The 27339-nt window shown below is 41.5% G+C and overlaps 1 protein-coding gene across 1 annotated transcript; it reads left to right on the forward strand.

The window, feature by feature from the left end:
- The first annotated feature begins 435 nt into the window (after nucleotides 1-435).
- On the forward strand, nucleotides 436-26705 carry lancl2 (LanC lantibiotic synthetase component C-like 2 (bacterial)). The gene is made up of 10 exons (XM_056364555.1): nucleotides 436-796; nucleotides 1757-1961; nucleotides 7606-7723; nucleotides 7821-8028; nucleotides 8169-8316; nucleotides 16668-16814; nucleotides 19151-19333; nucleotides 21980-22156; nucleotides 23517-23589; nucleotides 24492-26705. The coding sequence occupies exons 2-10, from the start codon at nucleotides 1797-1799 to the stop codon at nucleotides 24566-24568; spliced, it is 1296 nt and encodes a 431-aa protein (XP_056220530.1). The 5' UTR covers nucleotides 436-796; nucleotides 1757-1796; the 3' UTR covers nucleotides 24569-26705.
- Nucleotides 26706-27339: the final 634 nt, after the last annotated feature.

Consider the following 27339-nt stretch of genomic DNA (forward strand, 5'->3'; position numbering starts at 1 on the left):
GAAATGTGTTTCTCTAGAAAATCTTAAGAATTTTAAGTGTGACATCCCTGTTGTGTTTCATTAAAGGCAGAACACAATGGTTGATGCTCATACAGGGTGTATTTATGCTTAAAGTCATTAAATGAACAATGCACAGTGAAGCAGGCTGAGAAAGTGAGAGAAAGGGACGGGGGGGGGGGGGGTGAGAGAGGCGACAGGGGGAGGTGGTGGTATGTGTGGAAGGGGTGGGGTTGTGGATTTGTTTGCTATATTGCCTAATCCCGGCAGCACTGCATCACACACCAACACCATCTGTCACCAGTCACATTTGGGAGTCAGCTGCCTGGACTGGACTGCTGGGTCCCAACCACAGGTCCTGACGGGTACTGGCTGTTAATGCAGGCGGTGTAGTGGTGGTGGTGGTGTTGGGGGGGGGGGGGAGGTTGGGTCTGCACAGAGAGTACGGGGTATGCGTTTCAAACCGGAGTGGAGGTGGAGGGGGGGATTTCTGATTCGCCAAGCAGCGCTCTGATGGTTCGGTGCGCTCACAGAGGAGCGGGGAGGATGCAGAGGAGGGAGAGACAGTGATGCGGTGACACATGGCTGCCTGTACCGCCTGCACGCTCTGACTGCGGCTTCCACTCTCCACTCACCGGGAAACAGGAGAGGCTGCCTGGACACTGGGATGCTGAGAGACGCTGCTGGAGGCTGCCGCAACCACAGACCGGGATCAACCAAACAAACGAGCCCTGAAGAAACCGGGGACCACATAGACTAGACTGCTGAGCGGATACCCTGCTGATCTTTTTACCTTTTGGTAAGCCCCATTCTGACTCCACCTGTCATTACCTGCAGTGATATAGTAATTATAGCTGAAGCTGCACATTTTCAGTGTAGCAACAATTATTCTGAATCTCCATTCAAGCAATTCAATCTGCATTTTATTGTTCGGGTTTTGTTCTGGTATTAGCCACCAAAACAAAGGACGAGCTGAAAATTCAGCAGTTTTTTTTTATTAATGATATTAAATTGTATTGCATGTTTTTTTTATTTCATAAATTGTCGGGGCCTGTATGGAAAGCTTAGCCTACTCAAGGTGACATTCATTAGCTAAAGTTTTTTCCTCAGGTGTTAAACTTCTTTCTTCAATAATGCTTTTTAAAAAAAATTTCCTGATTTTATTTTACAGTTTAAACGGGGCAAACTTTTTCCTTTCCTTATTTCCTTTTAGGTTATTAGCCAAAATCTTTAGTCTAATATATCAACCACAATCAACATCATATACTGGTGAACTAATAATAAGAGGAGCCTTTACTGACAACAACATATTAATGAGATTATTCTGCTTTGTTGCCAAATGTAGACATGAATACATGGATATCCTCAGGGACAATAGATAGATTATTGGATTAGAAATTTGCATTTCTAAATGTAAAATGTCAAATCTGGTCCTTACAATAAAGCTGTATGAAGTATGTTATTTTCAAAATAAAAGTATCTTTCCTGGACTATATCATTGTTTAGCCTGTAATGCTTGATTTTTTTTTTTCTGATCTTGTTTGAAATTAATTTAAACATTTTGTTCTACCTTTCTTTAGTATAATGAGAAGTAGCCTATATAAAAATTTGCGCATATAGTTATAGAAATAAAAACACATTTTAATGACTATATTTAATTCTTATTTTATCAATTTGTCCGACTTCGGCGTGTTTTTTAATTGAACATTGAATTTGTTTGAAGCGCGATTGCTTATTTCCACTATAATGGCCTTTACAGTGTGCCTGAGGGTTTTTGTCCCTGCCGAGCCGCCGTAGCGATGGGAGATAACATGTCCAAGCGACTGAAGCTGATCTCGGCTACAGAGGCGGAGATGGAGGAGCGCTCTTTTCCGAACCCGTACCCGGACTGGGACCAGGGAGTCCTCACCTCCAACTCCGGAGCCGACGTAGACTACAACGAACCTTTTGATGCAGAAGGAAAGGTGAGAGGTTTTGATTTTAAAGCATTTTTTAATAACATCTGCTGACGTGCTAATGTTAGAAACTACAGTTAGCTTAACTCAGACGTGCACTTGTGTCGTAGTTTCTAAAAACTTGTCACTGTTTGTTTTAACGTTTACTAATGTATCTGTAATGGCTGACATGGCTGTATTAGTGACATTATAATTGTAAACTGAGCCTAACGACTGTTACAAACGTTCACGCTAAATGGAGACAAACAGGACAGTTGACAACTCACCAACTGATTACAGATATGTTGCTATAGAAACGTCTGACTTCAGCACAGCAGGGATCAGTGGAGTTTGGTTTGTGACGCATAAAGCACCAAATATCACATTTGAAGTGTCATTGCGAAGCTGGTGTAGTAGACTGTGTTAGTTGTAACTGGGTGAGCTGACAGCAAGTCTCCAACACAATGATGCTCAACAATAAGTCTCACTTTCGTGTACGTTATCATTTTTAATTTTTGTTGAGACTGTGTTGATTTAGTGTTGCTGTAGTTTGGTTTAGCATCAGGAGGTTTGAGTGTTATTGTTTTAGCAACCCTCACCCTAACCTACGGTGGCCCTGAGAGCTCAATGCACTGCAATTTAAGAGAACATATGCAAATTCAGAAAACATCATCAATTTGAAAACACATGCTGCATATACTCAGAATTTTGTTGTGAGTATTTGCATCACGTGTCAAATTGATCATGTTTTTGGATTTATATCTCTGTTGTTAAGTTGCAGTGTGTGGAGCTCTCAGGGCCACCGTGCTAACCCACTACAGTCCTTGAGTATTCAGGGTTTTCGAGTCTTGGGTGTTGCACACCTTTCAGGCCCTAATAGTTCAAGGACTAACATGATGTGCTGCTGTCAAGTGGAAGTAAAACAAAATGGACCAGTATCCTCCCAAAATACCTAACTGTAGGATACATATGTACTTTTACAGAAAATAAATGAAACTCTACCATTATATGATGACAGTATCAGAAAATAAGAAATAACCTGGAGTTGATTAAAGTATTAAAGTATTCAAGTCTTAATGCAAAACAATTATTGACATTGAGAGACGGTAAAAGTCAGTGAATCTCTCCAAAGTCTGCGGGCGCGCAGGAATCAGGAGTAATGTCCACAGGCTAACAGGCTAACAAGCAGTGAATCCACTGTGACTTTGGTACATGAATAAATCTGACGAGTCCCAAAGCTCAAGTGGGCTCTTCAGTAGTCCGTGGTATAGAGGCTGTAGTTCAGCATGAAAGAGAAGTGTCGAGGGCAGCGAGTCTTTATGAGCGCTGGTTTCAGCAGCAGCAGCAAAGGTTGTTTGTAGTACTGAATGGTCTCAGCAGCGAGCACATACAGTTGCAGAAAGCCCCGAGGGGAAAGCATGTGTCAGTCACTACCTGCACTGCTTAAGCAAGCTAAATATTGTCTCAGAGTACTCAAGTGAGTTTGTAACACAACTTCCGGTTGTACAGTGGGGTCCAAAAGTCAGAGACCACGAGTTAAGATACTTCTGTTTTGTGTTTGTTTCTAATTTAATTTAAAAAAATTGATAACAAATGAGCTTAACAGTTTGAGTGAAAAGTTGAAAAATGTACATGAATTTCAGAATATCTTATTTGTTTTGTCGCCTTTTGCTTTAATGACCGAGCTGCATGAACTCCACAAGTCTGTACAAACCTGATGAACCGTGTTTTCCCAAGATGATCTGACAGTGCTTCAAAAAGATTCTTGTCATGTCACAGACTGCTTTGCTTTCTCAGTCTCCATAAATGTTCAATGGGATTGTAGTCGCAAAAGCTCTGACGTTTGGGTCATGATCCTGCCACAGTATGAATCTTTCCTCACAAAGATGCTAACCAGAGGGTGTAGCATGTCTATGAAGAATGAAGTGGTGCTTCTCCTGAATCTGGGTGGAGTAATGAATTTTCCTCCCACCATGTTTCATCATCGCCTCCTTACATACACCCTTCTGTTACTGCCATCCATCCGAAACTTGGCTCCATCACTAAATATGACATTTTTCGAGTCATCCACTTTGAAATGCTGGTGTTTCTTAGCTCATCCCAAGTGTTTGGTCTTTTTTCCCTCCTGACAAGTGGTTTAGAAACTGCTACTCGTCCTCTGAGACCACTACAGGACTGCCTCCTTTTATTTTTATTTTTTGGGGGGCTTTTTTATACCTTTATGATAGCACAGTAGAGAGAGACAGGAAATGGGGAGGCAGAGAGAGGGGGATGACATGCAGTAAAGGGCCGTCCGATGCAGGATTCGAACTGGGGCCGACTGCAGCGAGGACTGTAGCCTCTATATATGGGGCACCTGCTCAACCGACTGCGCCACTCAACGCCCCAGGACTGTCTCCTTTTGACAGTCCTGTTTCTGATTGGTGGTGATTGATTGCTTTTCTATTTCTCAGGGAACTAACTAAGCTTGATGTATTGATCCTGCGATGGTGTGGTCACATTTGCTTGCCTGATTGTGCTTTGAATTCAGTTGATCCACTTTTTCCAAAGCGTATTTAGAGTTCAATGTGTTGCTCCCTTAGAAACCTTCAGTCCAGCCATGAGATGACTGAGAAAGCCCCTCTTTGTTTAGAACAACAATTTGACTTCTGACACTTTCATTTAGTTCTGATGTCATTTTTTCCACCATCTTAAAAAAATACCAGTAGAAAGGATTTGGTTGTTCATTATTTGGCCAGCAAACAGAACTGAGAAGAATTGAATGTGTTTTAGGCTGAAACAAAAAAATCATTATAGATTAAGATAGCCGCTATTCTTTCGATTAATTCATCAATCGTTCAGTCTGTCATATGAACTGCCATCACAAGTTTCCAGAGTTGAAGGTGAAGTCTTTATTTGTCGTGTTTTGTCTGACAGACTGTCAAGATAATTCCCTATCACACCTTGGCAGATCATTTGAAAGCTAAGATTTTAATTTTAAAGGGGATATGAAATTAACATTTTTCTTTTTAAAATATTGAACTTCACTCTAAATCTTTTAAGGTTTTAAGCAATGACCTACCAGGCTTCCAACTGCACACTCTCCTTTTGGGTTGCAGGAGTAGGTCCCATTGTCCCTGATCTGTGGCCCCTCTTAAACAGAGATCCCACTATATTGCTGTTGAGAAGACCACCAGCTTTGCCTGCACTCTCAGAAAACAGCAGGCTATCATGAGCACCCTGACTGATAGGCACACAGGGAGGGCAGGTTAAGAGATAGACCGGGCAGGTAAAAACACGTTGGCACCCCTTTTGCACCTTTGCATCATTTACATTCAAATAAATGAGAGGGCTGTTTTCTATATGAACATGAGTTTGTATTTTTAGTCCCACTACTGGTGGATAATGACACTGTCAGTGTGGTGTTAGTTCCAACCAGCACTTTTGTATAAGATGCACCCAAATAACTAATTGTGTATTGTATAAACTGTATAGTAATGTGTCACATAGGGGCTAAAGGCGGAGCTTCAGGCTCTCAGTCTTGTGTAACGCTCTCATTCCCCTCTCGGCTTCTCTGAACGTTTCATTGTTATGTTAAACAGTAACATTTGTTGTCGTGCAACAATCCTGTCTGTCACTTTGCCTCTGCATTGTTCTCTTTCCCCCTCCATCGATCCCTTCAACCATGATGACAGTAACTGAGTCAAAGCAGAGAGAACAGAAAGGCCGGGTCATAATCCTCTCTGTTTGAGGACAGAGGCCACTCTCTGGTCAGGCTCTCTGGGTCTCAGCCTCAAGGGCTGTCTGTTCTGTTTGGACTGTACTGGGGGGGAAATGGATTCCCTGACTGACAAGTGACTGAATGCAAACTTGGGGCAGACTAGAGAAGATGCTGTATGTTTACTGATGATAGTGTACCCTGGAGGATAACGATACAAATTGGTTGGGGGAAAGTCCCACCAGTGACATAGGAATAAATTGTTGTTGACGAATCAATTTGTTGTTATTGTTGGCAGATTCATCATTAAAAGTTTTACCAAATTTTGAAATGATGCATCCCAGATTTCAGACAGAGGTGGGCAAAAACGACTGACAGTCTACTGTGTCGGCTATATAACTGTTGCTAACAGATTTGATCAGGTGTAACCAGCTGTGACAGAGCTGCTAACATTAGCCCAGACTCTGATAGCGTTCAGAACCGGTTTCCAAACAGGTTCATTTTCATGTAACCTGTATCCTCGCTAAATAACGTAGAGAGTTAACAATGTACAAAGCTAATGTGTTGTGAAATGCAAAGCTTTACCGACCTGTTGTGCCTAGTTACGGTTTCTATGATTGGACAAGTATTATTCAGGGGCGGGGTTTAATCGATCATCTATTGATAAGTCACTGATAATTATTTATGACAACAAATTTGCCAGATGCAGCAATTGTGAGGATTTTCTGCTTTTTCTTGTTTTTTTATATTAATTAATTTCTAATGATAATATTTATTAGATACATCTAGATTACACAACCTTACAACCCATCATGCATTGAGTAAAACAGAGAGGCACCAGCATGTGAAAAACTGTTTGCATAGGCCCTGCTTTCAGAAACCTATTCTCTAAGTGGTTCCTGTTAATTTATCAGGCCAGTGGATAGGAGTAAATGGGCCTTGAGTCCTACAAATAGCTCCTGCATTTCTTGTGTGCTCCCAGACTCCCATCTGTGTTTGTTTGAGGAGGTGGCTGGTGTGAGACACACTGTCTGAAATCTGTGTAGCTGCTTTGACTCTGGAAGCTCCACAGCCCTTATTGTCATACAGTTCTGTCGGCTGACTGTGAGTGGGGCCTGTAGAGAATTAATTAACTGCATATCCATGATCAAACCAGCCCTTGAAGCATGATCTGACCTATGCTGTAAGATCTGTAAAGGGTAAACGGGGCCTTGTGGAAAATTACCTTATTAACATAGGCTGTTTCCTGACATGAATCCTAACGAGTGGGTCCTAACCTTCTGCCAGATGTCTGAGATTTTAGTAGGATTACCACCTTTCTTTTTCAAGCCTCACACCTGTGCTCATTTGCTGCTTTTCTGTATTTTAATTCTAATTCTATAGTAATCTGATATCTCCGGGTTTGTCACACATGATAATTGATCTGAGGACAAGACCTTGAGATCTAGAGAAATTCAGGCTGCGTCCACACCACTACGTTTTCGTTTTAAAACACATCTCTTTTGTTACGTTTCCTCCTCCCATCCACACAACCCCGGCGGTTTCAAGCTCTGAAAAGGGAGGTTTTTGGAAACTCTGCTGACCCCGCTGTAGTTGAGAACTCTGAGGAATGGCGAAAACAGAGGCCTTTGGAAACGATGACGTAGACACCCACTGTCTCTCCTGATTGGGTCTCATCAGCCTGGACTACCAGTGGTGAATACGACATGATAATGAATTAGAGTGTTACTGACCTTGTTGTCTTTGCTAGCAGCTGTTGTTCAGTTAAATTCTGCATTTTGACGTAGAGATGACAATCTACTTCCTGTTTACACCAACTCACATTTTCAGGTGCGATAGTCTAGATGGACTCCATCGTTTTAAAATGAAAACTTTGTAGTGTGGACGTAGCCCTAGAAACTGCAATTGATATTCCTTGATATTAATGATAGTGAATATTGTAATTTGCTGTTTATAAATTTGCTCTCTCCTCCTCAGGTGAGTGCAGGATTCCAGAAGAAGGTCCAGAGTAAGATCAAAGATCTCCTCCTGCAGATGGAGGAGGGCCTGAAGACTGCTGACCCCCATGACTTCTCCACTTACACTGGCTGGACAGGTCTGTGTCCAGCACCATGAGACATGCCGGTTCCAACTAGCGCAGATCCCTAGTGAACGGCTTAACCATAACATCTACTCTACTGTCTTCACAACAGGTATTGCCTTGCTGTACCTGCAGCTGCACCGGGTCTCCGACGAGGCCTCCCACCTGCAGAGGGCACTGGACTATGTGAAGAGGGCCATGAGGATCCTGAACGGCCGCAAAGTGACATTCCTGTGTGGTGATGCGGGGCCACTGGCAGTGGGCGCAGTGGTCCACCACAAACTCAACAACACTGCTGACAGCCAAGACTGTCTGTCAAGGTTAGTGGCCACGACTGGATGCTGGTATGGATGTGACAGGCCAACTTAACTGAGTAGCAAACTTTGTGGTGCCACCAGTTTATCATAGAATATCTTCATTGGAAACCTTGAACAAACACCAGTGCCTGTGTTTCTATCAGACTCCTCCAGCTGCAGAGGGCAGTGCTGAGCCCAGACTCCGAGATGCCAGATGAGCTGCTGTACGGCCGGGCCGGCTACCTGTTCGCTCTGCTCTACATCAACAAAGAGATAGGAGCTGACACGGTGGACGAGAGCACCATCACGAAGGTGAGTCAACACATTTTTACAGTTCAACCTGTAAAACGTTGTGAGTTTAAAGGGATGGTTCATGTTTTTTGACGTGAGGTTGTGTAAGGTACTCATGAATAGTCGTTACATTACCCACCGTAGAAAGCTGACGAGGAACGTCCAGGAGAGACCGGCAGAGTGGCAGAGCGCTGTGTTTCTGTGCACGGGGCTGCGAGAAAAAAACGGGTTTTAGAGTCTTTTTAAAAAACTCCCACCAAAACAATCCAATATCTGTTTACATGAAGCTTCATGTAGAATATTGTCAGCTCTTTATCTTCATGTGAAAGCAGCACTTTCCTTTGGCACTACATTTTTCAACTGCTGAATTACTGTATTCCTACGCAGTGCCTACGGAGAAGGCGCCTTTCGGATTTACCCAGGTGACCTGCGGCTGCGGCGTAATACAGTGCGCTCTGTAGCTGCTGGTTGCTGGCAAGACAGTTGAGTTCTGTTCTGTAAGGCGACAGTCGTTCCCATCCCATGTGTACAGTCACCGTGGTTGTAGGTATTATTTTATTCTAGGCACAGTTTATCTGTTTATAGCCTCTCACTGCAGTGATACAACAAATTGATTCCAGGTGTCAACAGAGCTGCTCACTACCTGACCTTGTTAACTCCGCTCTGTTGTAGCTACCTGTGGTCTCCCCTGTAGAGTGATGTACTGTGATCATTTAGAAGCTGATTCACGGTCTGAGTTTAGCTTCAGACGAGCAGATAAAATGTCAGATTACATTTTATCTACAATGCGATAATATTCTTTCCGTGAGCACCTGGAGACGGATTTATATGGTTGACAGCCGACATTAACCCTGCGCCCGTTTGTGACATTTTCAGCGTGTCATTGAATTATAAATGGATGTTGACTTTATTTATTTTCTATTTTATTTTCTTTATTCGAACACATAAAACATTAGAAATACATAGCATATAGTTTTGTTTGTGGAGAGCATGTGCAGGTGAGGTAAGAAACCCATCGAGGGCTAATGTTACACCTCAATGTGAAATAAAAAATGACACCATACAAAATGACAAAATTACATGTGACATACAAATACATGACATGCTTGATACTGATTTCAACATTATTTACGAGTTTATAAAGTAATTGTTTTTACATAAACACATAACTTGAAAAAACATATCTGATAGAAATACCTTTTAATTTGATTATTAAAGATTCTAACCAACATATGTGCTTCTAAATGTCTGTGGTGTGAATTCTGGTCAGTTATTGGCTGAATTATATGGTGGCACAGATCTGTGATAAATTGATATCTAGCGGTATATTATTTCCTGGCTGATTTATTGGTGTAGCTGTGGTTAATGTGATTTTGCAAGCTGAAGTTTCTGATTTGAGTTTTCTTAGAGACGACACAAAGCGATTTTTCTAGTTTTCAGTGTTTTACTTTTTCAGTCTGAATAAATAATGTGGAGGAGGTGGAAATGCTCAAGGATGTCAGAACCATATGTTCTCAGTGAGCAGGAACAAAAGTGGACTAGGGCACTAGAACCAGGGCACAGAGGACTCACACACACACACACACACACACACACACACACACACACACACACACACACACACACACACACACAATGAATAATAATCCCTCCACATGCCATTTTGACTATTTTCCTAAGCAGTCACACATACACACTGCAGAAACTGCAGGACCAGCTGTCCCCTTTGGTAAAGTGCCAGAGCAAAACACATATACTGTATACACACACACACACACACACACACACACACACACACACACACACACACACACACACAGGGGCAGAAGGGCTGAGATTGGGCGGAAGCACTCAGGTCATAGACTAGTGTTAGAAGTGTTAGTCATAGAGTAATAATAATAATGATGATGATTATTATTATTATTATTGTTGTTATTATTATTATTATTATGAATACGTTTTAAAGCTCCAGTTTCCTGCAGCACTGCGGTTCTGTTTATTTCACCGTATATCTGTCACCAACACACACACACAGAGCAGCACTCTGCGGGCTTTACCAAACACTGACTGTGCTCCCGGCTGCCGTTTAGAGGTCTTTTTATCTTCTTTATTCTCTCTGGAGCTTTGTCAGACATTTTTTTCTTTGTCAAGATTTTCACTCTAGTTTTTTTTTTTTTTCTCTCATTCTTTGTGGTATTTTTTATGTCAGGTTTTCTGCTCGGCCTTGTTATGAGCACTACCGTCGTTTCCTCAGCTTGCAGTGTAGACGGTGTAGCTCATTGCTGAAAAGAAAAGAAAGTTTAAAGAAGAGTTTGTGTTTTTCTACCACCAGATTGTTTATAGTTTGGCCTACAGTCAGATACAGTATCTCTGCTTCATGACGGCTCTAAGATAGAAAAGGATTGAGTTTTGCAGCAGATGCCATGTTAGTAAGACACAGAAAGTTACTATTGGTAATCTATCGGTAATATAAAAATATTTGTTACTTGAATGCACCTTTTAAGATGTCTTGTTCTGGACCAAATCACAGTATTATGTGTTGGTCCCGCTGCTGACAGCCTGAAGCAGACAGTGCATTAATACTGCATGGCCGTTTGAAATTTTTCTTCATGAATATTCAGTGTTTACTCCAGACTGGAAAACCCTGGGGAAACAGCATCTTTGTGGGGAGACAGGTGATGTTGGTAATCAACACTGGCACTCAGACCTGTGCAGAATCTGATCAAGATGTTGCTTTTGTGCAAATGGAATTGATCAGGATCGATCAGCTTGTATCAGACGGACTCTCGACACACATGAGGTTACGTATCAGCGGGCTGCTATCCAGCCTCCAGCTCACTGCACTGACTCAGAGTCTGAGTCTCTGTCATCAGCTTTAGATTTCATCCCACTCCAGATGCAAATTAATGACTTTAACATTTAATTTAGTTTGAATCTGTTAGGCCAGTTTTATTCAGAGCCCTTAGATTAGCTTCTGCCTGTTCAATCCTCTTGGTGCTGAATCCCGCTGCTCCTGTTTGTTTGCACAGATAAATTTAAACGGCAAACAGATTAACTTACCCCAAATTACATTTTCTCCCTTTTAGAGAGTCAGTTGATTGCATATTGAAGCTTTTGTGTGTGAGAGAGAGGGAGAGAGAGGAATTAGATGTGGGGAAAAACAGGAGCATTTGAGGCAGGGCTGGTTATAGATGAGTGTGTATATATATATATATATGTGTATTGGAGTGAAGGGATCGTGTGTAAATGAGCAGGCTGGCTGTAAATCTGCTCTGTCATGAGGGAGGTATCGCTGCTGCAGAGCTCTTTTCCTTTCTTTTTCACTCCCTCGATCTTCCCTGGGGAGAGAATAAACTGCTGACTCAGAGCCCCCAGCCCCTACACCACTACACATATACACTGTATATAACCTCACTGATACAGGCTGGCGACAGTGAGGCTTATGAAATCATCCTCAACACAACCCTCAAATGTGACGATTAAAACCAACCAGCAGCTAAACGGAAACCCACTATCAAGTCCTTAAAGAACAATTTACACAACCAATGTGTAATTATTCACATGATCAACTCTAACCATCATCTTTGTTTAATATTCAAAGAGTCAACAGTGACACAAGACATTATTTCCAGAACAGGAAGCACATAAATGTAATTTTAGGAGACAGGGTTGGGCTGTAGAGGTTTTATGTTCATAGTACAGTTAGCTAGCATAAAGCAAGTTGTAAGCCCTTCAGTACTTCAGCATCTGTACTGGCTGTGAGGATGTACATTACAACCAAATCCATCAAGTGATCATCAGCCTCATTAATTATCAATTAATATCTACAACATTACAATACTCAGTGACAGTGTTTCTATAGAGCTGTTCATCTGACTGGCATTGCATTGACTTATCTGGGGTCGGGTGTAAAGTGGCAGCAGTTCAACCAAAGTTTTCCAGATGTGCCTCTGCCCAGCAACATTTCCCGAGGCGATCCCAGGCCAGATGAGATGTATAATCTCTCCAGTGTGTTCTGGGTCCACCCCGAGGCCTCCTACCAGTTGGATGTGCCTGAGAGACCTCCAATGGACGGCGCCCAGGGGGATCCTGACCAGATGCCGAACCCCCTCAACCTGCTCCTTTCCTCTCCCTATCTCGAAGGCTGAGCACAGACACCCCGCAGAGGAAACTCAGTTCAGCTGCTTGTATCAGTGATTGTTTTTGTCACTACCCAGAGCTCAGGACCAGAGAACAAAGATCAACTGGTAAAACCACAACGGTGCGGTGGAACGCCCACTTTACACAATCTGCAATGCATGGTAAAAATGATCCGTATGGGCCGTGGATCAGCTGATCTCACTCATAGATGATCGTATCGGCGGAAAGAAAACCTGATCACAGCATCCCTAAACAAGACTCAGAGGTTGTAGTCTGCAGGTGCTCTCACTCAACAAAAGGGAAGTTCTGAAAACAAAAATACAGCAAAAAAGAGTTAAAGATCTATGAGTTTGTTGTTGTTGTATGTGTGTTAAGCACAGTGAGTTTCTCTGTAATAGACTGTGCTGTATATAATATACAACAGAGCTGAGTTCACTCAGGTCAGTATTACTAAAATATTAAGTAATTTTAAGTCCTGTCCTTTTTAATACAGTTTTATTTGTTTTTAGCCAAAGCCCAAGAAGAATCAAGCCAATTAATTTGGAAAACAGAAATGTTTGACTAATTAAACTTTAACAAAAGGTGCATAGATGATGGATTTCATCTATTTTTGTAATATTTTTCCATCCGCCTTTATTTTTGATGACAGATTCTATCTACCTGGACATGGATGATATGAGTCCTGCACAAATCTGAGGAGAGATGTTCTGTTCTTCCTCACAGATGATTCTTTTTCAGCTGTTGTTTGCTGGAGGAGTTTTGTTGCTCGACCATCTGCTTTTAGATAAATAAGGTGTTCTGTTGGATTCAGGTCAGGGGACACACCAGGTCATAGTTTCACTTTTTTCTTCTTTAAAAACTCTTACGTGGTTTTTGCAGTTTGTTTGGGATCACTGTCAAGTTGGAAAACTTCTGTCCTGCTGTTTCTTGAGACCTGGATTCATCTTTGTATTCAGTGCTTGGGTACAAACCTGCGTTCATAATGCCGATAGATATATGAATACACATTTTGCTCTCATGTAGACACTCGCGCCTCCATGTTTCATGGTCGGCACTATGCAGTCATTGTGGTGGTCCTGACCAGGTCCTCACCAGACATGCTGGACTCCATCTGATATAAACATTTATTTTGGTTTCATCAGAACAAAGGAGAGGCTCATGTTCATCATCCTCTTTTCATCTTCTTTGGCAAAGCTTAATCTGCAGTTTGATGAGTAATGGTTTCCTCCTTGTCTATATATCTTGACTTCCTGCAGTCTCCCTCTCACAGTCACTGAAACAGTCAGTAGCTCTGACCGTCTGCTTTTCAGTGCAAGGCTGCTGCTTCAACAGTGAACTTCCCACCCACTGTGTCGGCTGTTATTGGTTCTATGACTCTTCCGTCACTTCCTAACCACTGCTCCCACTGTGTCTCTGCTCATGTTCAGTAGCCTCATGTTCCCTCTCCATCCTGATGAAGTCTCAGTCTGGTTTCTTAATTAGACGGAGCCCAAAACTCAGAAAGCTTTATTTTATAACCTCTTGCAATTAGCACAGGTGTAATCAAAGCTGTTACAGTGATCACAGGTGTACTCACTCCTTTCAACTTCACCTGTTTGTTTTTAATTATAAATAAGATCAAATACCCAACACTTCATTTTAAGATGATACAGTTTTAATCATTTAACGTGAGTGATATTGACCCGGCGTTTAAAGTCTAACCACATTCATACTGAGTCGAGCACAAACATAAAAAAGCTCCGAACTACTCACGGCAGACTTGAGTCTTACTAGTTTTATTTAGAGTTTCACCTCGTGTGTTTAAAGGTTCTGGTGCATCTTTTAAACTCGACCTTACTGAACCTGAACAGAGAAGGTCCCTATTTAATTCATTATGAAGCATTTGCTTACCAGGTTGAATTTAGCTATTTCCACAGGGTGTTTAATATCTCTGTGCAGCACACAGTATGGACGCTATCCGAGAGAGAGAAGAGTAATTTAATAATGACATTTGTGAATAACGAAATCTGAGCCTGAAGCTTTAAACAACCAAACAACCCAGACCTGACGCAGAAGCAGAGTTCAGCATGTCTGACTTAAACAGAATATTTACATTTTGCCCATAGAGAAAAGGATTTGATCTGTGGCTTCCTTATTGCTGAGTTCAGCTGTTGACCTTCTCAGCTAATTAGCTCCTCTCAGGGCTCGCTCGGCCTTCTGTTCCTTTCCCACACTGGCCCTTTCATTACAGGAGGCACTGAGGCATGTGTGTAGGTCTCAGTTCTCCCCGAACACGTTTCAAATGTCAGTGGGAAATCCCATGTGCAGCGCTGAAATTTTATTTTACATTAACATATTAATTCTCTCGACCTTTGTTGCTTCTTTACATTTAAATGCCCAGCATGATGTCTTTACAGCTGTTTCAGCTAAATGCATTAACCAGAGGAGGGACAAACTTAATTTCCAGATTTCACTAATTTGAGATTTACAAAGAGAGATTTAAATAAAACTAAACAAACAAGTCTAAACTAACTGGATGGCCTTGACCTCAGATCCTGGACCTCAGGGACCTGCTGGTGTACACAGTAGGGCTGCAGCAGTTCTCTTATGTAGGCAGCTTCCTGTCCATGCAGCAGTATGTGGCAATCATGCAAAACTAATTGAAAATGTATAATTTAAAAAGGACATTAATTGTCAAACTATTTAAAGGCAGTCCTGCAAATGGGGGGGGGGGGGGGGTTGGACTTGCAGTGTGAGATCTTGATCTTCTGGGATAAAGGAATGACACAGGCTGATTTCTAAAATAAATAATAGGAATAGTATATTTGCTTTGGCCTTTTGCTTCGTCTTGTCCAATGGATAAACTGGGATTGCATGACTGTGGACAACAAATGAAGTCAGTGTAAAATTGGTTAAAAGAAATAGAAGCAGGAGTGAAACCATGAGCTGAAAGCTGAACTCAGATCTAAAGGAACATAAGTAGTTGTTATAGATTTCAGAGTCTGAGCTCAAAGCACATTATAAAAGACTTTGGGAAGGATTGTGCCATGAAAGTATAATGTAGTGTCACCTTAACCCACTGCATTTTGATATAGATGTGATGATAACGGTGTTTTATATCTTCATATAGAAGTAAAAACTGATGATGCCAGATTTGACGTCTCACTGTTCTCTCTAAGGACGGTGTGGCTAATAATTCCTGTATAAATGAGGTTGTGCAGTGATGGAGGACGAGCTGTGGATGTGTTAAGTTTTACGAAACTCGCCAAGGCAGCAGCCAGGCCTCTGTTGGTGGTTGAGTAGAGAGAGGCAGACTGTTGTTGCTGTGGCGATGGCCGCAGTGTGTGGTTGTCATGTTGTATAACTGACATTACAGCTGAATCACTGGAAGTACAGTGACACGAGCACCGTTGGGTGAGAAGCAGGGCGTCAGATCTTTTTCTGCCTCGGTCGTGTTCACATGAATCTGTTTTATATAAGAGGAGGTGGAAGTTAAATGTAGGCTGCAGGAGGCGTTACATCAAGACGCCAAGGGAGGGGTGACCTGTGTCCTCCATTTTGGGGAAAGAGTGAAGGAATTATGGTCTCAAAATGGAGATGAGCTGTAAAGTATAAATCTAAATGGAAAGTTAGAAGCAAATACATTTGAATTCTAATGGAAAACAATATATTAACCTTAAAAATCTCATATTTCCGAATAGCTCTTAATAATATCTGCATATATCTTTGAAACATCATACACTGTCTGAACACTGCATATACAGCCATGCTTCATTTTACAGTCATACAAAATAATGATGATGATAACTTTTTTTAACAGAGTTTACAAAGTGGTTTGATAATTGAGGCAGAAGTAATAATGGCAAGAGGCTCAAAGGCAAAAACAAGAAATAAGGTGAAATTAAGAGGAAAGACTTACAATACACTTCAGTGTAAGAAAGGACAACTAGAGAGACTAGATGCCATATAAAAGCAATAGAAGGATAATAAAGGGACAATAAAAAGACGACATCACATAAATTAAGTCTATAAAAATGGGTTTTAAGAAGTGATTTAAAAGAAGTCAGATTCTCCAAAGTCGAAGGGCCCTGATGGTAAAAGTGTGGTCAAACCCGAATAAAACTAAATGTCGATTCTCAGTGGATTTTCTCCAGATTAAACACATGCAGCGAAACCTGAGGACAAATTCTGTTCCCAGAAATCAAAAGACGTCTTGTTCTGTCTGGATAAATCTCTCTGTCTCCGGTCCTCAGGTGGTGACAGCCATGATGGAATCAGGGAAGAACATGTCAGCGGAGCAGAAGAAGACGGATCGCTGCCCTCTGCTCTACGAATGGCACAAAAAGCAGTACATCGGGGCGGCCCACGGCCTGGCCGGCATCTACTGCCTACTCATGCAGGTAAGGGAGGGCAAGGAGGGTAAGATCCCCTTAGTGCTGCAGCTTAGACAAATGTTTTCATGTTACTCTGATCAGTCTCCAGTTGCAGACGGAAATAGCAGAGAATGGTTTTCAAGGCATCAGTCGTGAGTTATGTGATCTGACAGGTGTATTTTGGTCGTGCCATAGACCAGAGGTGTTCAGAGTGGGAGGTGGCCTCACCAGGTGGGGGCTCAGTGAATGGAAGGAAAAAATATTACAAGTTATTACATAAATGTGAGATTTGGTTAAAGAGCGAGAAACTAATAAAAGCCTCAGGACTGACCTTTTTCATGTGTTTGGTGTGGTCTCATGTCAATCAGCAGTATTAGACTATCTTGCCTCAGTTGTTGTCTATTGGATAAAGTAACATAATCATGATCCCATAGGCATCCAGCTACTGAGCGAAACAAAGCAAAGGTGGGGTGAGGGGAGGTCCAAACGGCTCGGACTTTGAAAACCTCTGCTATAGACCCTCTTGGGAAAAGTTCTCTTTTGTGTTTATTAATGTGTCAGGATGGGTTTCAGATAAATCAGGGTTTTCCAAGCACAGCCGGCCAGGACCTCGACCTTTGTAACGCCATTAGAACAAATCCTGGTGAGCCACCACATCGGTCAAAAACCATGTTAATGCTTAGATCTGATCCTCAGGGACCCTTTAAACTCTGCAGTGATTCAGCTTCAGTATTTGGTAAGAGAACCTCACTGGACTCGTTCCAGTATTAAGTGCAGCAAGAAACATTAATCAGCGGGTCAGTGGTTTAACGCCTGGTGTTGGGGAGGGTCTTACTGTCCCGGGCTGAGAGCCAGTGGAGCTGCTAGCTCCTGCAGGCTGACATCACACGAGGGCTGGTGGCCGCTCAGCTAGGTTTTATTAAGAAGTAGCTGCAAATGAGAGTGAAGTGGATCTGTGTGTGCCTCCAGTCTGGGGCTGGTGGAGATATCAACAGCTGGTGAACAGCCCAAAAAAAAGTGAATTCACTGTGGCATTTAATTATTTCTTGGCAACATCACACACCAGAGAACAAATTCATTCAAAAACGGATATGAAATTAGATTAAATTAGATAGAAATTAGATGAAATGAATTAGTTTCTTTTTGTTTACAGACTTTGAAACTGAGTCTGTTTGGATGATTCTTCTTCTTGTCACTGAAACAAGTCGACAGAGACGACTGTGCTGTGTCTCTGTTCTTGTTCTCTGATGTTTTCATTAACACCGAACTCTCTTCCTACTGGAAATGAATAATTCATCCCTGCATCAATCTGAGGGTCGGTGTCAAGTCCATTTAGACCCGTTAAAGAACCCGCTTTGTTTTTTTTCTTATTTTGTTTATCAGTAAATCATTTATGAAGCTGCTTCAGTGTTTGAAGAGGATTCTGATAATATAGCCTGAATTTGATCCGAGGACGTCACATAGAATGAGCCTTTCTTTATAAAATGGATCCGCTAACACGTCATGTCCACCACACACAGAAAATCTCCAGGTTGATACCAGGTGCTCTTGAAGTTGACATGGTTAATATAGACACAAGGAAGGAGCTTACTTCAGGCGCCCTCACACCGAGACAAGGATAAAGGTAAAATACCTTTATCGTGTTAGGACATATCAGATTAAAATATGAGACAAAAAAATCAGAAAAAGGGAATAAAGCGGCGAGTGGTTTCCACCACCACAGGGTCGTCCTCAGGGCGGGGTTGGAAAGAGAAGTAAACCAGAGAAAAGCTTCATGATTCCTTATATAGACAGATCTCACCAGTAAATCATACAGTATATTACAAGTAGGCTATATAAACCATAAGATATTAGTCACCATCATGATTATAATCAATAATAAAAATTAGAAATAAAAGGATACCAGCCATCTTTAAACGATAAAGAGAGGGAGTAAAGGTCTGAAATCTATTTCCTCATTAAACTCTGAACAATATTGGAAATGTGTCTGTTGAAGATTGAACTGTGATGGAGACAAAAACCAGCCAGCAACCAGAACACAGGACATGAAGATCAGGGCTGATCAGAGATGTTGAATATTAAAAGCTTTCAAAGAAATCTAAATAATTTACAGTTTAACCTTCAACTTTGGCAGCTTGGGTTGGGTCACATTATGCAGAGACATTACATGATGAGTTTCTACAATCATTATTAATAGTAGAAACCTGTTCCCCAGTTTTCCTCTCTCCTGTTCTGACTCCATCTTTCTCAGTTCAGCTCCAAACTGACTACAGTGTTGAAACGTGTTGAAACTAAAGGACGGTATGAAAGGAGACGGAGCTGACCAGTGGAAATTAAACTAATCTCTGTGTCTGTCTCTTCAGCCGGGAGCGAAGGTCCCTCTAGACATGCTGTCGGAGCTGGTCCGTCCCAGCATCGACTACGTCCGCCACAAGAAGTTTCGTTCGGGGAACTTCCCGTCGTCGCTGAGCAACGAGAGCGACCGTCTGGTTCACTGGTGCCACGGAGCGCCGGGCGTCATCCACATGCTCCTCATGGCTCATAAGGTGAGGCTGCTTTCTGCTCCGTACTGTGTGACGTCTGTCTGTCACATGAACAACACTGGCACCTTGTGGCAGGGCCGTGAACTGCATGGACACGTATGTTGTGTTACATGTATGTTGAAACAAACGGTTGTAAAAGTAGTTCATCTCTTTTTATTTGGGCTTGTAAACACTCCCCTCCTGACTCAACAACAACTCTTTCATTTCAGTAGTCACAAACACACACACACACACACACACACACTGCAGTGATGCATTGTAGGCTAATTTCTCCTTTTCTTGGCAATTAGGAAACCACTCGCCAGCTAATGTGCTGCTATTCTGGCTTTCTCATTCGTCTCACTGATGCAGAGACTCTTTGGCGCCACACACAGAACAATACACAATGGGAGACACGGTGGCTCATCGCTGTCTCACTGCGAGCAGAACACACAGATCTGCCGCTTGTTGTTGCAGAACGAGCATTTTAGCAGCTGCAGAGGAACGTTTCAGGTCAGCTGTGGTGTCTGTATACAGCTTTTCATTCAGAGTCATAAGCATTGATTTACAGCAGACTGACAGCAGACATGATGGAGTCACTTTCAGGAAGCATGTTCTTAACATCACTTTTTCACAGAGTGATGATAATAATGAAAAGAGAAATCTGTTTTATTAACTGTCTCTTGCACACGAGCAACGCTGGAGCATCTGTAGTAATATATGAAGATAAGCCTTAAGGAGCGCTGCATCATTCTTGTTGCTAGGCAACACAAAGCTTGTTAATATACCAGCTATGTGATAAATTGTCTCAAGTCAAAGGACCCATGAAGTAGTGATTTATTTCTATTTGAAACTCAACTTTCATTTAAATATTCTTCACGTAGCAGGAAACAATAAAATGTTAAAAACAAATACAATAAACACAAGGGATAAAAATGAATATGAAAACTGATGGTTAAATCAAAGAGTACGGCTGTAACATTTCTCTGAATTAAAAACATCGGTCTTGAGTGTCCTTTAGTTTGTCAGTCTAATATCCAGAGGCAGTGAGTCCCACAGTTCAGAGATGTTAAACTGGAAGTCGGCCTCAAAGATACTTTTATGGGACACATATGGAAGATTTAAAAGATGAGCTGCGGAGCCGTCAGTGGACCTCAGTGATCTGACAGGAACATAAAATGAATGAAATGTGATGTAGGGAGGAGAAGCTGCTTTATAAGCTCTGAAAGCTGCAGGTCGTCAGAGCGAGGGAAAAGGGGAATTACAGTGGCCTAAACAGCTGGTAATGAAAGTGTAAATGAGCATTTCAGCGTCTTTCTGAGTTAAGAGGGTTAGGATTAGACGTTCGTGATATTCCTGGGATGAAAAAAGGATGTTTTCATGACCTTGTTAAAATGAGAATTAAAATTTAAATCACTCCTAAGCTTGCGGCGTGTGTTTTAACCAAACACTGAGTGCAGTTTTTCTCTTGCTGCTTTGGGTCCTGTTAAAAGAATCCGTTTTTCTCCTCATTCAGTTTTAAAACGTTTTTACCCTCCACACATTAATGTCCGTGAGGCAGACAGTAAGAGCATGCAGTGCACTGCGGTCATTTGGTAAAACAGATGTACAGTTGACGTTTTAACGGTTAATAATGTTTCCCAGCTGGGATCATATATAATGAAAACAACACTGGGCTGAGAATGTTTGCAGGAAGTCTGTCAATCAAACTTTTGTATTAAATTCTGCTCTGAGATCTCAGAGAGGAAGGGCAGCCATGTTGTCCATGCTGGAGCTTTTCTAACATGTTGCTGTTGAAAAGGATCTTCTGTAAAAGTTAAAAGGAAATGCAGATTAGAAATGAGTCTGTAATTGTTCAGCTCTGAGTGATCTACAGTGGATATCTTGAGGAGTGTTACCACAGAGGAGGTGAAGGCTAATTAGGAGAGAGGTTTATTCCACCACTGGGAGAGGCTTTGGATTTAAACTCTTGATAGGGGGTGGAGTCTGGAGCACAAGTGAAAGACGACGACTGAGGTTGAACTTTTTATCTACACTCACTAGGATCACGTCAGCTGATCGTTGTTTTCCAGGAAGTTCAAGTGCCCATTTCATATGTTCAACTGTTTTATCTTGCTTCTCTTGTTTTCATAATTGTTGGAAGACAAAATGGAAAATAAAATTTGTTTAATCTCCCGGCCGTCCGTTACACAGCAGCTCCATGTTCACAAGCTGCAGCTGTAATAAAGCCACACTTCCTGTCTGAAGCCGTCACACTGCTGTTGGAGGCTGGATAACAAAGTCACACCTCATCAGACAAACTGACAGTTTCCACATGTTCACACTCTCTCAGTTTGTCTCCTCAGCTTCATACAGGTGATGTGTCGGCTCTTTATGAAACATAGACGCGCCGCTCTGCTCTGGATTAGCCTTATTACCTACTAATGAGGTCTGGACACGTGGGCTCGGCTCTCAGCTGTTCTCCAGGGGACAATAGAGCAGTCAGGAGGATGTTTTCTTCAGTGTATGGATTAAATGATACGAGGATTATAGCTCATACTGGTTGTTCTGGGTTGAAGCTCCTGTTTTAAAGCTGGTATTTAGTTGCTGCTACTCAGTGTGCAGACTTGGAAACTAGAAAATTGCAAGAGATAACATTTTTTTCATTTGGCTTCCTCTGTGTGTTCCCAGGTGTTTAAGGAGGAGAAGTACTTGAAGGAAGCTGCAGACTGTGCTGAGGTGATCTGGCAGCGCGGCCTGCTCAGGAAAGGCTACGGTATCTGCCACGGCACCGCTGGCAACGGCTACGCCTTCCTGTCCCTTTACAAGGTCACCCAGGACAAGAAATACCTGTACCGGGCCTGCAAGGTAAGGACCAGGCTTTTTCTGCAGCTTGGCACCAGCCTCATTTTATCTGTATGTGTCCTACATGTAGAGAAGGGAAAATGTGGTTTGATTTAATCAATCTTATGCACATGGGAGATTTTCCTCTTGTGAAAAATGAATACACATCACAGCCTTAAATCTAGCTCATTCAGAAAATCTTTTGACAGACGCAACAAAAAGAAAAGATGGAAATCTAAACAATTATGGAACTACTATTTGTTATTTGTGGATTAGTTAGTTTGACAAAAATGTCAATTTTAATCTGCAACACAAAGTGCACAAAAAGTAAAGGGATCTAGATATTTTTAAAGCCACTGTTCATTGAATCTCAGTCCCAGCACCTCCAGCCACTTTTTCTCTTGTCTCTGGAGAGCATGAGTGGCCCTGATGGAATAAGAAAAAAGGGATTTTCCACTTCAAAGTCTGTTTCCAGGTGTTTGGGAGAACCACTGCATATGTGAATGAAGTTGTTTAAAGCCTTTTGTCCCCAGAGGCCACTCTTTGAAGTCTGATAAATGTTCGCAGGCGATGTCACTCAAGTTGGTTCTTGTCGGTCTGACGACAAACTTAAACTAGAATTATTGTTCACAAGGCCAAAACCGCATCACCGTGACATTGACCTTTGACCTTTAGCCACCAAAATCTAATCAGTTTGTCCTTGAGTCCAGGTGAATGTTTGTGAAAAATGTTCCGTCATATCAGGAATCAGAATGAGACGTACGGACGTGACCAGACCTCTGTAGGACACTCCTCAAATCTGCTTCAGGCTCCATTAGCCACGTTTAACATAGAACACCCACATGACTGACAGCTGACAGCAGTCCAGTTGCATTGTGGGTAATGTAGGCGCCAGGTTCTGACAGATAATTAAGAATATATGGAAGAAAAAAGCTGGGTGTGGTGGATTTTTTTTTTTTCAGTCTAAATCAGTGAAGTCCTTTTTAAGACAGTAGTATTCAACATTATTGTCAGTATGGTTATATTTCATAATTTAATTAAAATTAATTATTTCTGTTATGAAAGAAGAAACTGGATTATCCACCAGCGCTCCGCACTACCACTTTATTATTAACTGCATATATTTCATACAAATCCTCCTCCCCAAAATCTCATCAATGGAACAGGTGAGTATCAGGTTGTCATAGCAACAATGGTTAAAATGATGAAAGTGAGCCCACAGCCTTTTTCCATCTTTAAGAACAGAATTAAAGAACATGTCGTGCGCTGCTTGTTGTTGTTGGCAGCGATCATCTGACGTATAAATATTTGATGTTTATTTTTCTCTCATTGTCACGAGCACACATCATTGAATGTCGGTTAACATGTTGTTTCCTCTCTCCAGTTTGCTGAGTGGTGTTTGGACTACGGCACCCACGGCTGTCGCATCCCGGACAGACCCTACTCTCTCTTTGAAGGTACCGGACATTTATTATTGAGCTCTCCACCAGTTCGACTCAAGCTGCTCTCCCTCCCCAGAACCACAGGTTTTAAATCAGTGAAATAGCGGACCTGTAATTTGTGCTGCAAACAGTCAGTCTGCTGCCCATCAGCACTCTGGGTAATTTAGTCTGTGTGAAGTCAGAGTGGCTGTAATGAAAGAGCAAAGGACACGACTGGCAGCACAACACAGGAGAGCCGCTCCCATGTGTATGAATGAGGCAGTAGGTTTAATCACAGACTTAAACTCTGATACAAATTGCTCTTAATACAGTTAAAATGAGGCGTCATTAGAAAAAACTCTTTTACAGGAAACAAACCTGTTTCAACGTTCATATAAGAAACTGAGTGTTGATTCAAGACTGGAAAAATTGTGAAACTGTTCTTTTAATAAGTAAATCTGTTGATAGGAAACATTGGCCAATCAATTATATATATCAGCTTAAGCACTAAGACGCTGTACAATATATTTAAGTTAACCTTTCTAAATGGAGACATGTCTGCATGCACACAGACTTATTTTACATTTATTTATTCAGGTGAATCTCTAAAACCATAGAGACCTAAAAAAACATAGCAAAAATAATTCATGAACAGAAGAATTTACAAAAGTTTAAAATAACACACAAGGAAAATCTTAAACAAAAGATGCCAAGATTATATGATGAACATCTCTATACATGACCTAATACATGACCTACTGTATAAATCATGTTTGAACAGCATTTCAGTTAACAGCTCATTTATTAGCATAGAGAACATAGTCGCACACTGTAAATATATATTATCTGTGTTGGTCTAAATATTACATCCAGCTCATGTTCTCAGACTCAGCCTGTAACATGTGTAGCCAGCAGTAACATGACTTCCTCCTCCTCAGGTATGGCGGGGGCCATCCACTACCTCTCAGAGATGGCGGTGCCCGAAGCTTCCTGTTTCCCTGCCTTTGAACTTTGACCTGCCAACTGACGGGACCGGGGGAAATGAAAAGGGGGGGCGGGGACAAACTGACCTGAGTTTTTACTCAAACACAGGATGAGTATGTACTTGCGATACAGCTTTCAGCCGTGGTCGTGAATGAGTGGCGACCAAATCGGACTGAAGATGAGCCTGGAACAAATCTTAAGAAATGTCCATTAAGTAAAAAGGACAGAAGGACAATGTTGATGGAATTGTCTCTGGCTTCCTGTTGGGCCTTTCAGGAACTCTGAGGTCGCCTGTCGTCGTCGGCATGGACACAGACGATCACGCCCTCAGCCTTTAATATCGTAGCGCCCAGAAAGAGGGTGTGTGTGTGTATGTGTGTGTTTTGGTATTCCTATGCCTCTGCATGCTCGCTGTAAATGGCTTTTGGTGCCTCGTATCCTGTCGATGTAGTGGTTTTCCTCTTCCTGTAGCTGTGCTGTTTCTCCAGGTGTTTGTCACATGGTGGGAAATATTTTCAAAACTAGTCCGCCTAGCTTGCTAACATTAGCACTGATTCCCACTAGATGTTACTTTTAGCTCATGTTATTTCTACACACTCACCTTCGTCGGAGTCTAGCGAGCAGCAGGTGTTTCTCCTTCGTGGATCATGAACTGACCAGATTCGTCAAAACGCCCATCAACCTGCACAGTCACAGATGAGGCTAATGTTATTTTACTTAGGGCTAAATCAAAACAAGCAAATTCACAAAAATAATTTATATTTCGGTTTGACTTGGAGCAGTATAAAAGCTAAGTCATCAAATAAGAAATGAATGTGATTTAGAACAAAGTAACACAGAAATCATGATAAACTCCTGTCCTGAAGCCAAAAGCTAGTTAGCTTGTTTTGATAAGATGTTCCTTTACTTTACTTTTCAACCATTTCAAATGGAGGTTATCTCTTATTTTTGTTGCCCAGCTGAAATATAAAGACAGAGGAATTTTTTCCCCACAATGTGACAGATGTCTGAATTGAAATAAAAGGTTTTTACTTTGTTGTTTAGGCACCAGAAAAAAAACTACCTTGTTTTGCATTGATATAATTTCTGCTGAAACTGGTCCAAGCTACATTTATTTAAAAATAAATAATTGAGTTATAGTATTGTATCCCTACACATGGATTTGTGTACAATATATTATGACACATGACGGTTTAAATAATTTAGTGACGGAAGACATCTAAAGTCAGGCATCTGTCTCGTGCACTTTCGAACATGGAAGAACTGGCCTGTACAGTTGGGTTTAGATCAGCAGGTGTAAACTTGATACTATTAAAACAAAAAGGGGTAATTTGAGAATTTTCTCCTACTGTCAACATAGTGATGTCTGTGATGGACAGTTACCCCCCAACCTAATTGTTGTATCTACCATGTCTTCAAATGATTTCACCTATTCTCTTATTGAAAAGTGAGTCATCACTGGTGAATTAAGTCTAGGACGAGTTTTTCGGACATGGACGGTCAGTCTTCAAAATGCAGCCTCTGAGCAGAGACACAGCTACTGAAGCTAAACCAAAGGCGGCTAAGCAAAGCGTCAATTAGTGCATCATTTCATGCTGCGTTCCTATTGGCTGGTTTGTAGATGCAGGTCGTAGCAGAACTCACATTATTAGCTGGTCAACCTAAAATTCTGACTAACAACAAAACCAACATCATGACCGGGTTTCTCTCTGGTTTAGTTTAGTCAGGTCTCCTTCAGGCTCAGCTGTAAAGTAGAGTAAAATCCAAGATGTCCGACAGCACGTGAATGCACATAAATGCCTAATTCTCTTGCAGAGATCTCGTCATGAATGTCATTGCATGAGAATAATGTCACATGTGAAACTGTGTGTGTCCTGGTTCACTGGTCCTTTTTAAATGTATTTGGTGGTGATGTGTGTCCCGCTCCCAGCAGCGAGGACTCTGGACATTAATGGAGACGTGTTGAGTGTTTCATCTTTGTCCCTGTGTGTGGATTTGATTTGACTCGGCCTAACTGGTGTTAAGATATGCCTGTGTGTTTATTTGTTCCTCATTAAACTCCTGGGCTTCAGTGACAGAGCAGTGACATGTAACTAAGTGTTCTTCCCAACAAAGGTCAAATGTCAGAATTCATGCAAAGTTTGGAAATAAAATGAATAGAGCTCCTATACCGCCTGTTTCATTATTCCAGATGAAAATAATTCATATAGTCTATATTTTCTATGTTTATATTTCTCCATTCTGATTGCAGGAGTACGAAAGCAAAGAACAGCAGTACGTTGTTATTTTTCAATGCCCTTATCTTGAGATCATGACTGAAGGGGAGACCAGGGCATCTTATCACACTTTTTACTTTTTTAATTCATCATAGTCACACATGTTCCAAATGGAATTATGAATTCTTCTGGACAAATGTACAGTCTTTGGATTTCCTCCTTACTTTAACATTGAGTTATAAATCCAAAATTTCCCATTGAGGATACTTACTGAATATATATATTTATGAACCGTGAGAAGGACCTGAGTTCAAGCGTCAGGCCTGGAGACTTTCTGTGTTGACCTTGTATGTTCTCTGGCTTCATTAAGTTAATTACGGACTCTAATGCCTTACTGTACTATGACTTTTTTATGCCTTATTACACTATGACGTTATGACTTACTATACTATGATACTTTTTTTGCCTTACTAGACTATGAGTTTTAATATCTTAATATACTATGACTTTTTTTGCCTTACTATACTTTGACGTTTTTATGCCTTATTATACTATGACGTTTTATTACTTTCTATGCGTTACTATA

The sequence above is a fragment of the Seriola aureovittata genome, chromosome 20, assembly GCF_021018895.1.
Source record: "Seriola aureovittata isolate HTS-2021-v1 ecotype China chromosome 20, ASM2101889v1, whole genome shotgun sequence".
Lineage (NCBI taxonomy): Eukaryota > Metazoa > Chordata > Actinopteri > Carangiformes > Carangidae > Seriola > Seriola aureovittata.